General features: G+C 42.0%; 1 protein-coding gene across 27 annotated transcripts in view; it reads left to right on the forward strand.

Annotated features, from left to right (window-relative positions):
- cadps2 (Ca++-dependent secretion activator 2) overlaps positions 1-16,834 on the forward strand; it is a 724,760-nt gene that overhangs the window by 448,496 nt on the left and 259,430 nt on the right. For 21 of the 27 annotated variants that reach the window (XM_043709173.1, XM_043709174.1, XM_043709162.1 and 18 more), the window contains exons 11-12: positions 80-292; positions 6,854-6,865. In XM_043709173.1, coding sequence (XP_043565108.1) covers positions 80-292; positions 6,854-6,865 — 225 coding nt within the window. The remainder of the gene's footprint in view (positions 1-79; positions 293-6,853; positions 6,866-16,834) is intronic. The other 6 variants (XM_043709153.1, XM_043709176.1, XM_043709178.1 and 3 more) reach the window with 1 other exon arrangement.

Here is a 16,834-nt window from a genome sequence, read left to right on the forward strand (position 1 = left end):
TGAGGAAGAGTTGACTTGTTAAACAAGAGGCGAGCATGAGAAAGGAAACTATAACTTGATCTTGCTTATTCACTCATAGGTCTGGATGGTGGCCGGGCATTCTTCAACGCAGTTAAAGAAGGTGACACAGTTGTGTTTGCAAGTGATGACGAACAAGATCGAGTGTTGTGGGTTCAAGCTATGTACAGAGCTACAGGCCAATCCTACAAACCTGTCCCTCCATCTCAGGTCCAGAAGCTGAATGCCAAGGGAGGAAGTGCACAGCTACCAGATGTGCCTATCTCTCAATTCTGTGAGTATGCCAAACCAAGTTAATGTGACGTTTTATTTATTCAGAAGCTGCAAAATGTAAATGATTTCCAGTAACACAATCCTTATAAATGAAATACCAGAGGACTGTGAGAGCCCTGTAATTTTTTTTGGCAGTGTTATATTTCCACGTTTAATTATCTAATGTGTAAGCATTGCTATCAAAAGCAATGCATGTCGTTGCTAATTGCTAATTGTCCTTAGCCTTCTTTCTAAGTCGGAAACCAGATGTACCCTGAAAGATGCATGTTGGAACCGTGCGGATGATCCACGACATTAATTCTGAACTGTACATTTTACTACAGGCATCAGGCATCACTTCATTAAATTGCCAAATATTAGACTTATGAGACAAACTTTTGTGAACCTGCATTCGTAAAGGGCAAAAGAACTGCAGATGCAGGAAATCAGAAACAAAAATAGAAATTACTGGAAAAGCTCAGCAAGTCTGGCAGCATCTGTGGAGAGAAATCAGAGTACTGTTCTGAAGAAAGTTCACTTTGCCCGAGAAGGTAACTGTGATTTCTTTCCACAGATGCTGCCAGACCTGCTGAGCTTTTCTAGCAATTTCTGTTTTTGTTCATAAAGAGCATTGTTTTTCCAGTAAGTACTGTTTTATTTGCTTTTACACATAAAACAGAGATGCTTAGAAAATAATGACTTGCCATTTTGTCTAGCAGTTTGAAAATAATGAGATCTACTTATTTTTCAACGCTATTGATTGTAAACACATAAAGACATCATCAGATGTTTTCTAAGCTATAATTTATTCAAAAAGTTAGTAAAGGTACAATATATAAAGAGCGCAAATTTGACATTGCACAAAATGCAATAGTTTAATCTTTACAACACAATACATGGCACTCAGATATACCTGATTGCATTTATAGTCCCAGGTGAAATTTATAAATTATGTTTCACATCAAAAGCGCTTTGGTGCAATCATCCTGAAGGAGTTTACACAAATTCCAATCCCTTTAAATGCAATGGTCAGTTGTCCTTTACCTATTTTGGTCTTTACCTATTGAGTCTGTGTGCCTTCTCCATGCTTTACTGTATCCTTCAGCATGCAGTCCTCTATTATGAATATGTCAGTCTGCAACACCTGGCAGTAGGGCAGGTTGAAAATCAGCAAGTTTCTGTCAAACTAATGAGCATCTTTCAGCAAGCTAATGATCCTCCAGCAGCACTGATCTTTTTCTCTGTGGGCATCCCTGGGAACAGCCTAAAGAGCACAGAAGTCTGTGTTATGGAATTACTTGGGATGAATCTAGAAAAGGAACCCCCTCCCATTTCAGATTTTCTTGACAAAGGTGGATGCCAGCTGGAAGTGGGTGACTGTCTTTTTCTTGTTAAAGCTGTCTCAAGAACATTGTGCAGTGTCACTGAGAGATTGTGTGTGCATGAAACCCCTCAAGGCATGGGGTTACTTAACAACACCAAAGCACATGTTGGTATTTATCTTTAGAGTGCTGGCATTGAAGCCTTCTGACAAATGACTGTCGGATGTAATAAGATGCAGGAGTGAAACAAGCAGGGCCAGCACTTCTGGGCTGAAATCTATTGAAACAGTGCAAGACCGTAACTGTGTGGCTAACCTACCAACCCACTCTGTTCGTTATTTGGTTATCATACAAGCTCATTGTCCAGTCAGGTTATACATAAAGCTCTTTGAAGACATATGTGTGCCCCAATAGCATCAATGTGAATTGCAGGTTGAATTTATTCCCTGATGGAGTAGCAGCTCAATCAAACAACTACATCCACTTAGTACAAACATTTGGCCATGGACTCTTTGAATATTTGGAACCTGCTCACGTTTAACATTTGGTAGCATGCATACTTGGCCATCTATCTCATAAATAGAATTGTTGTGAAGTCTTTTCTTGGAAGCTTTTTAAAAATGTGCCATTATATTTTCCAAGTGTAATTTGTTTAGAGGAGAGAGCAGGGATTCCATGCAGGAGTCTGTCATACCAGCCTGAGAATTCTTTTCTGTTATCCTCAGCAGTATGATGATGTAATCCCAACCATAAGTATTGTTAATCAAAGTTCCCATTACTTAGCAGTGACAGTTCTCTTCATCACAAACTTTGATGCTAATTGATTGCTTTTAACATTTCTCATGCATTTAGTTTGTTTCCTATTTTAGCTTTTTCTTCTCATGTAAACTCTGGGCTAAGTTTATATGGAGTCATGGCTATAGTATGGTATTGTTTCAAAAATCTATTTGGGAGCCAGCAGCACTAGCTGTGCAAATATTAGTATTGTTAAATAATATCACCTCCAACATATTAAGTGTAGCATTCTTGTACTATTAAACAAATGTGGAAAAGCTAACATCTTTACACTGTTCCATAAGAATGTTCCCTTGCTGTGCGTGTAAAGAAGTCTCAAATTGGGCTTCATACCAGTGTTGTGAGCTCTAAATTTTCAATGATAAAGTATGCCATGCATGCAAGAAAAAAATGTCACAATAGCTGATCTATCTCCTCATCTTGCAGCAAATATATAGCTTGTGGCCTACACACCAGGTTCAGTGTCTGCATACTGAGCTGAGAAAAACGGTTGTTCACCATATCAGTCAGCTCAGCAACTGATATATTCAGCCATAGTGATCGCTGTATTATTGAAAATGAAGGAAAATCAATTAGAGGTACTTTTAAAAGATGTAGCAGGAGAGGTTTCCACAGAATCGTCCATGAAGTGACAACCTTATCTAAATAGACGTCAAGAATAGATAAACAATAGCAAGTCATGAACAAAGGTGCATATGCTGTATTTATAGTGACTTCTGGTAATAGAATCAAGATGCAGGTACAACTGTTGCTACAAAGTACAAAAAATAATTTGTTCTAATTTAGAGTTAGAGGCAATGTTAGCTAGCACTCCAGCTTATGTGTGGCATGTGACAGTATTTCTTTGACCAAAGGTGAAATGAAAAATAAACTTCCATTGACCAATATCTGTTAATCAGCAAAATTGCCATAAAATAATTCTTTACTTAAAACATTATTTTTCTTACCATTCAAAGACCCTGTTTCTAAATGCTCTTTATGCCTTATACGATGTTGACCATGACATAAAGAAGCTAGAAGTTAGATTTTTCTTGCACATGGTTTGTGGCAGAGCAAGTGACAGAGTGTGCTAGCCAGCTGCCTAGTGTTCTCGAACATAGAACACAGAACAGTGCAGCATAAGAAGGGGCCTTTCAGCCCCTGATGTTGTGCCAAACATGATTCCAAATTAAACAAATTCCTTCAGCCAGCCCTTTGTCCATATCCCTCCATTCCTTGTGTATCCATGTGCTTGTCTAAAAGTCCCTTAAATGCCTCTGCCATATTTGCCTCCACCACCATCCCTGGCAGTGCGTTTCAGACTCCTACCACTCCTACAGTGTAAATAAAACTTGATCCTCGCATCTCCTTTGAAGTTTCCCCTTCTCACCTTAAATGCATGCTCCCTCGTTTTAGACATTTCAACTCTGGGAAAATTATTCTGACCGTCAACCCTATCAATGCATCTCATAATTGTTGGGCCAATGGGCTGAGAAGTGGCAGATGGAGTTTAATTCAGATAAATGTGAGGTGCTGCATTTTGGGAAAGCAAATCTTAGCAGGGCTTATACACTTAATGGTAAGGTCCTGAACAAAGAGACCTTGGAGTGCAGGTTCATAGCTCCTTGAAAGTGGAGTCACAGGTAGATAGGATAGTGCAGAAGGCGTTTGGTATGCTTTCCTTTATTGGTGAGAGTATTGAGTATAAGTGTTGGGAGGTCATTTTGCGGCTGGACAGGACATTGGTTAGGCCACTGTTGGAATATTGCGTGCAATTCTGGTCTCCTTCCTATTGGAAAGATGTTGTGAAACTTGCAAGGGTTCAGAAAAGATTTACAAGGATGTTGCCAGGGTTGGAGGATCTGAGCTATAGGGAGAGGCTGAACTGGCTGCGGCTGTTTTCCCTGGAGCATCGGAGGCTGAGGGGTGACCTTATGAGGGGCATGGATAGGATAAATAGACAAGGTCTTTTCCCTGGAGTCGGGGAGTCCAGAAGTAGAGGACATAGATTTAGGGTGAGAGGGGAAAGATATAAAAGAGACTTAGGGGCAACTTTTTCACGCAGAGGTGGTACGTGTATGGAATGAGCTGCCAGAGGATGTGATGGAGGCTGGTACAATTGCAACGCTTAAGAGGCATTTGGATGGGTATATGAATAGGAAGGGTTTGGAGGGATATGGGCCAGGTGCTGGCAGGTGGGACTAGATTGGGTTGGGATATCTGGTCGGCATGGACGGGTTGGACCGAAGGGTCTGTTTCCATGCTGTACATCTCTATGACTTTAAGTCTCCCCTCAGCCTCTGCCACTCCAGAGAAAGCAACCCAAGCTTTTCTAGCCTCTTCTTATAGCTCATACCTTTTAATCAGGCAACATCCTGGTAACCTCATCTTCACCCTCTCCTAAGACTCCACATCCTTCCTGTAATTTGGTGTCCAGAACTGAATGCAATACTCTGTGACCTAACAAAAGACTTATAAAGCTGCAACATGCTGCTGATAAAAATCCTAGTTTGCTTTGGTGGTAGGTTCATTAACACAGAGCTGGTGAGCTACAGGTTGAAGATGAGTGCTGAGAACCAATGGACTCTCTTTTGTGTGCTGTAGTGGCAATTTGTTTAATTAGGCAGTGTGCTTGTAATTTTTGTTTTCAGGGACCACATAAGCGGTAAGTTGAAGTGGTTAACTTGTGGGTTGTTTACATGCACTTTTTTAGGTTTCTGTGAAGTAACAAGGTTTACAACGAACTATGAACAGGACTGCTACCTAGCCACCAGCGCTGAGGCCAAGCAAGGGGAGCATCAGGGCTCGATAACTGTGGCCTGAGGTTTTGGGGACTGTTGTGCTCAGGTTGGGACATGGGGGCCTGGGCCAGAAATAGCACCTGGGCCCACAATTTCTGTCCCTTCGTCTGCTGGCCACCATAATATTGCGAGGCTTCCTAATCCTCCTGGCCCACAAAGCAAAATAGGACATATCTTTGGGCTTTAACTGGATCTTTAACTGGATTGTCAACTGAAGTTGGGAAGCATGTAATTCCCACATGCTGTCTGGTTGAATCCCGAAACAGTGAAATGATGTTTTGGGTTGCCTGACACCAATCCAAATACTTAAATTAGTTGAGCACTTTTTCAGGCTGTCCCCTGGGCCACTTACTTTTGGGATCTTGGTCAAATAGTCCAACCCTCAGCAATGGTCGGGTAGTGAGTTTTACTTACGATTTTCAGGAAAATGCCTCCCTGAATAGAAAAGTACAATATTTCCACACAAATATTCTAAGTTGCGCTGTTGTAACAGTTTGTCGTTTGCATCTTTTTTTCAGTTTTTTGTAAGTAAATATATTGTGTTTAATTTTTTAAAATATGTCTATGTTTCGTCTCCTCCAGTTTTAGGATCGTGCATGAATTCTCAATATGTTTGTTGAACAGTCAAGTTTGGAATTTACTTTTAATCCAGCAGGTTGCTGCAGAATGAATTGATTATTCTGTTACTGAGCCAGTTAATTGTGTCCTACAACATATTGACTTCTAAAAAGGATGCCATCTGCAGCCATGAAGCTACTATTCTTGGGCAATAATGTCACACCAAATGTGTTCTAATTCCTTTACATTCGTTTATTTAAGCGAAGACTTTTATAAATTATAAAACATTTGAAACTGCTTGAATCAATCTGGTAATGGCATTTTTCTATGGAATAAATTTGTAACATCTGATGCAAGGTGTGGGTGGTGTGTGTGTGTGTGTGAGAGAATTTGTCCATCATTTGACTTAGGAGGGGTAAGCCATTCAGTCCCTCAAGCCTGATCTGCCATTTGATAAGATGGTATGTGTTTGTATGCGTGTATGTGTGTGTGGTATATTATTCCACTTGTCATCAGTGGCTCAGTGACAAACTCAATAATTGTTTGTGTCTCTTTTTCTGTCTGTTACTCTTTAAAGGGGCAGTGCTACTCAATTGGTTAGTGTGGGCAGGCTTACTTGTTGGGTGAGCCAAGAAAGAGCCCACATGAACAAAATACTGTTGCACTGGTGCCACATTGTCAACTGTAACAAATTTGCCTTGGGCAAAATCTTATCCCTACAGTTAATTTTTCCTGAACAATCTGCACCATTGGTGTACCTGAACCAAATGGACTGCAATGGTTCAAGAAGGCATCTTACCACCACCTTCTCAATGTCAAGTAGTGAGGGATAATAAATGCTGGCTTTGTCGACAATACTGACTTCCCAAGATTGAATATATTTTTTAAAAATTAATGGCGTCATAGCACCTATTGCAATGTGCAGCTGAGTGCAATATACAGCTGGTCCTTTATTGTAACCACCACTGTCCAAGGTCATGCTGGAATGCTCCGTGAAACACTTCAGCCTGATGTCAAAGACTTTTAATTGGCCGCATCAGACTGTTGACCGGCACAGCCCTATATTTTTCTATTGTCAATTTGGTTCACCTCAATATGCTTTATTCTCCTTGCTTTGCTAACATGTAGCCGGAATCAAGGGTAAGTGCTAGGTGTGTGTTGGCAACTGTCTCTGTTCCTCTTGAGTGGGCTGTGTGAACTGTCATTAGAGGCTTGTATTAGCATCTTGCTTTACCATTGTCCTTTAAACACTGCATGCAGCAGAAACCTGCTCTTTCACATGTCTACGTGCTGTGGCCTTCTGCCTTGTCTCATTTGTGCTTATAGTTTGCTCGTGCAAAAGACCTTGTTTGAAATCTATCCCCTTGGTAGTGAATTTACTTGCAATGCATAAAAAAACAACAGCAGTATTTATGTATCAGTTTGAAAGCTTTGTTTAACTTAATGTTTTAATTGCCTTGCAGTTTTTTTGGTGAAATATTCAAATTCTCATTCTTGGATTAGTTAACACTTCATTTTAATTGCAGCCTGGAAAGAATGATCCTTCCAGGGATATTAATTAATAGCCTCAAGTTTGTCATTTTAATTTCTTGAAAAATGAAGGAAAATGCAACTGAGTGAACTTGAGACCAAAACAATTGCCATTTTGATGCTACAGCAGTCAAAGACTTGACCCTGGGTGAAGAATCCAACACTGATATACTTTTTAATGTACAATCCTGTAGCAGGAATCAATTAAGGTCATGCCAGGTGAAGTTTGCTTAGTAAATTCATAGCCTCAACTGAAAAAGGAGCACAATGTGAAGGAGGTAGGGAAATCGACCCAGAGGAATTGCTGGAATAACAAAGGCTTTTTCGAATACGTTCATACGTTTTGGAAGTCTTGTGGATCCCAAAGGTTCCATGAAAGAATTTGCTGTTGACCAAGAGGTTCACTTATTGATCATTTCACTTATTACATGAAAGAAGTGCATAACCGAGCTGAAAAACTATACATGCCTTTCTTCAATCTGATTAATTTTCTAGTGTATCTAACTGGAGGTATTGTGCCTGATTCTGCGCTACACCTCAGGACGGATGTCTGGACAGTGGGAATAGTAAGATTTATTGAAATGGCACCAGGGATGAGGGCCTTAAAGTACATGCAGACATAAAGCTGTGACTGTTCTAGTGCAGAGAAGATATAGGGAAAATACACTAATGTCAAAAATTATAGAGGGACTTAATACAATAAATAGGGAGAAAATGTTTGCACTGCATGGAGGATCAAGATGCAGAGGGTAAAGATTTAAAATAATTGGCAAAAGATCCAAGAGAAAGCTGAGGATTTTCTTTTTAAATTCATGAACTGTATAATCTTCAGTGCTTGAAGGAGCAATGGGTGCTCATTCAGTTAGAATTTTCAATAGGAAATTGGATAGATACTTGAAAATTTGTAAGCCTTTGAGACTGTGGTCCAGTCAAATAGTATATAGCCAGTGCTCTCTGGTGTCACTAGGCCAATTGTTACACCGATTTAAAGGAACTTACTTCAACCTGATCCAATAGTGACAGTTTCCGTTCATATCCCAAGTTTTTGGTGAAAACTTAAAACTGTGTGTTTAGATTTTCTATTGACTTCCAGTGACCCGTGATGTAGCCTCAATGCTGAGGATTAAAATTTAATGTTTTTTTTTAACTCACTGTTTAGTTAACTTTGAGCATTAAAGTGAAGTGTTTATATTACAAATGATAAGCATTTGTCAAAGTGACAACTGTAGGTATGAACCTGCAGTTTTGAGTTTGTATTCTGTAGAGGAACTGTCAACTTTGTTCTTAACCCTTTCACTGGTGCAAAACTATATTTAGAAGCATCTCCTGGACAGATTTCACAGGTGGTTCTGTGGCACCTGCTATCTCTCCTCATTGTTCAATTGCTGAAATATTACATACCCTGTTATTCATGCATTGATATAAGACTCAAAGGAAACAAAGCAGAAACTCTGACGAGCCAGTTGCAACACAACAGGAATGTAATCTCTTGATGCTCTGTAATTAGGGAAACTCGAAGAAAAATCCCAGGTCTTTTGTAAATTACTGAGATACTTGATAAGTCACTGTAATGTCCCAGTTAGGTTTTGTGGGTCTCAGTTGTTCTGTAGCAGGATTACAGCGCTGACATTCTTGAGGAATTGCTGCAATGATGTCTCGAAGAAATTGTGGGATAAAAAATTTAATGCATCACAATCTTCACTGACACAGGGCTGGTTTAGCCACTGGGACAGAATTCACTTTACCTAATTAGCAGACCTGATTTTGCAGAGATTTATAATGCACAAGTGATAAAGTGAGTGAGCTGTAAATTGTAATTCTCCACCTCCTGATCAGTTATTGACTCAGCTGCACATCCCCATTCCATTTATCTGCAAATTCACAGATGAAACTTGATTAGTAATGTGATACTCTACTCTCTTCTTCAATTTTTAATTCATAAACAAGTGTCTCATGTTTTACCGAAGACATTTTAGAAGTGGGAAATCCTCAGATCATTAAATGCAGTGACAGAAACATGTTTGTAAAGAAATTGTAAGTTCTCTTTTAGAATTTCAGTCAGTATTCTTCAATTAAAGTCGTGAACAGAGGATATTATTGCAAATATGTTTACCACGTCGTTACATATATTCAGCAGAAGACACTTTCTACCAGATTTTTTCTAGCCTTCTGTTTGATTTAGGGTAGTAGTGATTGTAATGAGATCAGCCAGATGGACCACATAGAATTTGAGTCCCCTGACTGGGACTGTTAGTCTGGTCCTATCAGGGACCCCTGGCTGAACAGGAATGCCAGACATCCTGTTCATTCTGAGAGCTGTAACTGAGGAAGCTGGATCAGTGTCAAGGATTCTCCGCATGTAAGTAAAGTATGACTTGATGACGGTATACTAGCTGCTGTGGAGATGACGAGAGAAAAGCATGTTCCTGAAGAAATAATGAGAGTCTACAGGTATTATGTAACCATTTGTGAGAACGGCAAGGTTGGTGGGTGTAGGGAATGCTGGATGACTAGAGAAATTGAGGTGCTGGTGAAGAAAAAGAAGGAGGCATATGTCAGGTGTAGAAGGCCTGGATCGAGTGAATCCCTCGAGGAGTATAAGGGTAGTAGGAATATGCTCAAAAGAGAAATCAGGAGGGCAAAAAAGGGGACATAAGAAAGCTTTGGCAAATAGGATTATAGAGAATCCAAAGATATTCTACAAATACATTAAGGACAAAAGAATCAGCAGGGAGTGAATAGGGCCCCTTAAAGATCAATAAAGTTGTCTCTGTGTGGAACCAGGAGATGGCTAAGATACTAAGTGAATATTTTGCATCAGTGTATACTGTGGAGAAAGACATGGAAGCTAGAGAACTTGAAGAAATAGTGATTTCTTGAAAAATGTCCATATTACAGAGGAGGAGGTGCTGGATGTTTTAAACCACATAAAGGTGGATAAATCCATAGGACCTGCTCACATGTATCCTAGAACTTTGTGAGAAGTTAGGGAAGTGATTGGTGGGCCTCTTGTTGCAATATTCATATCATCAATAGCCATGGGTGAGGTGGAAGAAGACTGAAGGTTAATGAACATGGTGCCATTATTTAAGAAAGTTGGTAAGGAAAAGCCAGGGAACTATGGACCAGTGAGCCTGACATCGGTGGTGGATAAGTTGTTGGGGGGGGGATTAGGAGGCTTAGGATTTACATGTATTTGGAAAGGCAAGGACTGGTTAGGGATAGTCAACATGACTTTTTGCATGCGAAATAGTGTGTCACAAACTTAATTGAGTTTTTTGAAGAAATACCAGAGGATTAATGAAGACACAACAGCAGGTGTGAGACTTCAGTGAGGTATTCATAAAGGTTCTGCATGGTAGACTGCATTCTTATCTCCCTGCTATAGAAAAGATATTGTGAAACTTGAAAAGGGCTCAGAAAACATTTACAAGAATGTTGCCATGGTTGGAGAGTTTGAGCTACAGGAGAAGGCTATACAGGTTGGGGCTGTTTTCCCTAGAGTATTGGAGGCTGAGGGGTGACATAATAGAAGTTTATAAAATCATGAGGGGCATGGATAGGGTAAATAGACTAGGTCTTTTCCCAGAGCAGAGGAGTTAAAAACTCGATGGCATAGGTTTAAGGTGAGAGGGTAAAGATTTAAAAGGGACCTGAGGGGCAACTTTTTCACACACAGGGTAGTGTGTGTATGAAATGAGCTGCTAGAGGAAGTGGTGAAGGCAGGTACAATTGCAACATTTAAAAGACATCTGGATGGGTAAATGAATGGAAAGGGTTTGGAGGAAGATGGGCCAATGCTGGCAAATGGGACTAGATTCATAGAATCCCCACACTCTGGAAACAGGCCATTTGGCCCAACAAATCTACACTATCCATCCAAAGTCTATCTCGCCCAAGCCCACTCGTCTAGCCTATTACTCTACATTACCCCTGACTAATTAACCTACATATCCCTGGACACTATGGGCAATTTAGCATGGCCAATTCACCTAACCTGCACATCTTTGGACTGTGGGAGGAAACTGGAGCACCCGGAGGAAATCCACATAGGCATGGGGGGAATGTACAAACTCCACACCAATAGTTACCCAAAGCTGGAATCAAACCCTCGCACTGTGAGGCAGCGGTGCTAACCACCGAGCCACTGTGCCACCACTTTATTTAGGCTAAATTAAAATATATGGTTGGCATGGAGTTGGAGCAAAGGGTCTCTTTCCAGGTTGTACAACTTTATGATTCCACATTTACCCGCAACAGTCGTCTTTAGTGGAGTAAGCATTTCTGGCATGATACCATTATGAGAAACTTGACTCGTTCAATCCTCCATTGAAGACTGGACCCAGTATTTGGAAACAACGTGTAATGTTTTCCAGGTAAATGACAGTGGGTTACATGAGAAGCAATGAGTAATTCTCCTGACAACTTGTGAACCTGCAGCTTTTTCAGTCATGAGGAGTCTAACTTTTCCTGAGGCACCAGACACTAAAACCCTTCTAGAGTTGTCAGATTTAGTTAAGGAATAATACGACCCCAAGCCGCTTCTAATTCTGAGACGTTATCGGTTTTTCTCAGCAATTCGTGAACCAGGGGAATCCATATCAGGATTTTTGCCGAGGCTAAGAGGACTGGCAGAGTCATGCGACTTTGACTTAACCCTTATCGAGATGCTGAGAGGTTGTTTGGTATCTGGGATTAATGATGTAATCATGCAAAAGCGCCGACTAGGTGAAGCCCAACTGGTCTTCAAACAGGCACTACAATTGTCTTTGTCATTGGAAAATGTGACAAGTGGAGCCTATGAGTTGCAGGGTATTCCGATGGAAGTGAGCATCCTTACCAGTCAGACTGAGCCTGGAGAGTATTTCCTGAGTGAAGGCAATTGCATAGTCTTACTCAGGACATATCCTGAACAGAGGGACTCTAGGTCAGCCCACAGCAAAACCTCAAAACAAAGTCAAACCTCAACCCAATGATCAAAATTATCTTGAGGATCCAGTCCAGCAAGCCATTGTAGTTGTTGCCGGTATGCAGACTTGAAAGTCTCACTGGACTGAAATTGAGTAAGAGAACTCATAGGCCGGTATCCAGGAGAGTGTACACCCTGGAAGGTCCACATACATCTCGTTTGGCACAGTTAAATTGCTTAGCAACATCCAAATCAGAACCAATCAAAATAAATGTTTCACTAAATGGTCACTCAGTTCTCATGGAGGTTGACACTGATTCGGTGATCGCAGAAATTCACTTTGGACTCCAACCCTTAAGTTTGTGCATGACCTTGGCTAGACTGCAAACCTATACTGTTAAACCTTTCCGATTAAGGGTACAATGTCGGTTCCAGTTTCTTATGAGAAGCAGCAGGTTCAGTTACCACCTGATTGGATTAAAAGATTTGGGCCCAAGCTTGATGGGACAAAATTGGTTGAGAAAGATTTACCTAGATTGGTTCAATATTTCTCAATTAGAAAACAGCCGCCTGAGTGAAATCCAAATTAAATACCCGAAGGTTTTTCAGGAAGGTCTAGGGACTACCAACTTGCGTGTTTACCAGGAAGCAATTCCACAATTGTGCAAAGTGCACCCAGTGCTATTTGTCTTATGGGCAAAACTAGAGGCAGAAATCAAAAGGCTGAAAAACTAAGGAATCATCAATCAGTCCAGTTTGCAGAACGGGCAGCACGGGTTGTACCAAGTGTGAAGCCCAACGCATCGGTTCGCTTTTGTAGGGATTTTAAACAAACAGTAAACTGATTTTTGCAGCTGGATAAATACTCAAGCCCTTCACATGGAGGATTTATATGCAAAACTGGCAGAGTGGCTATCATGAAGCTGGAAATGAGCCATGCATGGTGTCACAGTGGCTCAGTGGTTAGCAATGCTGCCTCACAGCGCTAGGGACCGGGTTCGATTCCAGCCTCGGGCGAGTGTCTGTGTGGAGTTTGCACATCTTACTTGTGTCTGCATCAGTTTCCTCCCACAATCCAAAGATGTGCAGGTTAGGTGAATTGGCTATGCTGAATTGCCCATCATGTTCATGGATATGTCGGGTAGGTGCATGAGTCAGGAGTAAATGTAGAGTAATAGGGTAGGGGAATGGGTCTGGGAGGATTACTATTGGAGGGTCAGTGTGTACTTGCTGGGCCAATTGGCCTGTTTTCACACTGTAGAGCTTCTATTCTACTTGCAATTGCAGTAGATTAGGATTCCTAAAAGTATGCTACAGTTAATACCCATAAGGGTTTGTAAACTCTTTAGAGGGTCGGTGTGAACCCGATGGACCAAAGGGCCTGCTTCCATACTGTAGGGATTCTAGATGACATGATAACAACAGAGAAGACCAATAAGGAGCAATGAGAGGATTTGGACATAGTACATTTCTCCAAGGTGGGCGTACACCTTACTAGAAACAAATGTGATTTCAGGTGCTCCAAGTGACGTTCTTGGACGACAGAGTTGGCAAGACCAGGTTACACCCATTGGAAGATGAAGGGAGATTGATCAGAAGTACACCAGAGCTTAGATATTTCGTTGGCCTGGTGAATTATTACGGGAAGTTTGCACAAGTTCAACAAGGCTCCCCATGGGAGACTGGTTAACAAGATAGATCTCACGGAATACAGGGAGAACTAGCCATTTGGATACAGAACAGGCTCAAAGGTAGAAGACAGAGGGTGGTGGTGGTGGGTTGTTTTTCACTGAAGGCCTGTGACCAATGGAGTGCCACAAGGATCGGTGCTGGGTCCACTACTTTTTGTCATTTACATAAATGATTTAGATGTGAGCATAAGAGGTACAATTAGTAAGTTTGCAGATGACACCAAAATTGGAGGTGTTGTGGACAGCAAAGAAGGTTACCTCAGATGACTACAGGATCTTGACCAGATGGGCCAATGCGCTGAGAAGTGGCAGATGGAGCTGAATTCGGATAAATGCGAGGTGCTGCATTTTGGGAAAGCAAATCTTAGCAGGACTTATACACTTAATGGTAAGGGCCTAGGGAGTGTTGCTGAACAAAGAGACCTTGGAGTGCAGGTTCATAGCTCCTTGAAAGTGGAGTTGCAGATAGATAGGATAGTGAAGAAGGCGTTTGGTATGTTTTCTTTTATTGATCAGAGTATCGAGTACAGGAGTTGGGAGGTCATGTTGCGGCTGTACAGGACATTGGTTAGGCCACTGTTGGAATATTGCATGCAATTCTGGTCTCCTTCTTATGGGAAAGATATTGTGAAACTTGAAAGGGTTCAGAAATGATTGACAAGGATGTTGCCGGGGTTGGAGGATTTGAGCTATGGGGAGAGGCTGAACAGGCTGGGGCTGTTTTCCCTGGAGCGTCGGAGGTTGAGGGGTGACATTATCGAGGTTTACAAAATCATGAGGGATATAGATAGGATAAATAGACAAAGTCCTTCCCCTGGCCTCAGGGAGTCTAGAACGAGAGGGCATAGGTTTAGGGTGAGAGGGGAAAGATATAAAAGCGATCTAAGGGGCAACTTGTTCACACAGAGGGTGGTACATGTATGGAATGAGCTGCCAGAGAAAGTGGTGGAGGCTGGTACAATTGCAACATTTAAAAGGCATCTGGATGGGTATGTGAATAGGAAGGGTTTGGAGGGATATGGGCCAGGTGCTGGCAGGTGGGACTAGATTGGGTTGGGATATCTGGTCGGCATGGATGGGTTGGACCAACGGATCTGTTTCCATATTGTACATCTCTATGACTGTGACGCTAAACCCTGGCGTCCATCCTGGTACCTCTGCACCAACTCCTAAAAAGTGTGAGCTTTGGAAGTGGTTGCACAACCACACCACAGCCTTCAGGGAAGTGAAGAAATAGCAATCATTCTCTGAGGTGTTGCCACAGTATGATCCCCAGTGAGATCTAGCATGTTTGATTATTGACATGTGACACTTCCCTGTATGGCTTGGGGGTAGTATTAGGTCATAGGTGAATCCATGGAGATGAACGCCCAGTAGTAAGTGCATTCACGATCTTTACTGATGCAGAGTGTAAATTCGCGTGGATAGTGAAGGATAGTTTGGTGATCATATTTTGGGTCTGTGCATTTACAGATGCAAATTTGTAAAAATAATGGACCACAATCCCCTGCCAGGTCTACTTGAAGAGGACAAGGCATTGTCACCCATCAGTTCAGGTAGAATTCAGTGGAGGGCAGTAGTAGTAAGTGTCAAGAGTGTGGTGCTGGAAAAGCACAGCAGGTCAGGCAGCATCTGAGGAGCAGGAGTGTCAATGTTATGGGCAAAAGCCCTTCATCAGAAACTCATCCTGATCAGCCCTTCATCCCCTCTCGACTCTAATCTCCAGAATCTGCAATCCTCACTTTTGCCTGGAGTACTGTGTGTGTGTAATTACAGGTTAGAATGCTGTCTGCAAGGTACAGTAGCAAATGCGGATGCATTGAGCTACCTCCTGCTGGCAGATGTACCATCAGTGCTACAGCCACTGGAAGTATCTGTAATGGTTTTAAATTTTCTGGACACTTCCAGTTACGCTGACAATATCAATAGATTGACAATAAAAAAGCTGCGTGCATCTTTTGCAATACACAGACACCTGGGTGTGTTGGTCACAGATAACAGGCCATCGTTTACCAGCTGGGAATTTGAATATGTCCTGAAGTTGAATAGTATTCGACATATAAGGTCAGCTCCATACCATCCACCAGCCAATGGCCTGGCAGAAAGGGCAGTCCAAACTTTGAAGGCAGGCTTAAAGAAAAAGTTGACAACTTCACTAGATACCAAACTGTCCCGGTTCCTATTTGATTACAGGACCCACCTCTCATGCAACTACAAGAATAGCTCCAGCAGAGTTGCTAATGGGGAGAAGGTTAAATCTTATCTTCCCAGATCTGGGTATGGGGGAGTGGTGGGCGGGGGGAGGTGGGAAGAGGTGAAATGGCATTAGGAATGCCAATGCTGGACAAATGACTCCACTAATTGGGAGAGACAGTCTACTTCAGGGGACAAAGTTTTGGTGGAGGAACCGATGAGATGGCCCTGCATGAGTAAGGGGCATGGTCAGTGCAAGATCAGGACTGGTGACGTATAGCGTTCAGGTAGGTGCGACAGTTCTGAACAAGCACGTGGACCATATGAAGGCTGCAAACTCAAAAACAGCTTGGGAGAAAACATGCCCGGCTCCTCGACAGCCTTTCTGACTGTTCCAGAATCCAAGGGTTCTCGTCTCGATCAAGTGCTGATGATAACTCAGAATCTGAGATGGACATGGCAAACTTTGCCACCTCGACGTCTTTTCTACCTGAACAAGTGAACAAATTTCTTCTGAGACACTCAGGGCGCAAGAGGTGAGTTACTGTGCGTTACAAGCTGTCCGTATCAAAGACAGAGTTAGAGGAACCTGATCCAGTGGTGAAACACACCGGGAGGGGCTACAGAAAACAATGGCCTGCATTCGCGGACTGTGGGGGAGGAACATGGTGATTGTAATGCGGTCAGCCGTGTTGACCTCCTAGGATATGAGTTCCCTGATTGCGGCTGTTAATCTGGTCCTGTCAGGGAGTCCTGACTGACATATAATAACAGGACTGCCAGACA

Source organism: Chiloscyllium plagiosum, chromosome 19 (genome assembly GCF_004010195.1).
Source record: "Chiloscyllium plagiosum isolate BGI_BamShark_2017 chromosome 19, ASM401019v2, whole genome shotgun sequence".
Classification (NCBI taxonomy): Eukaryota; Metazoa; Chordata; class Chondrichthyes; order Orectolobiformes; family Hemiscylliidae; genus Chiloscyllium; species Chiloscyllium plagiosum.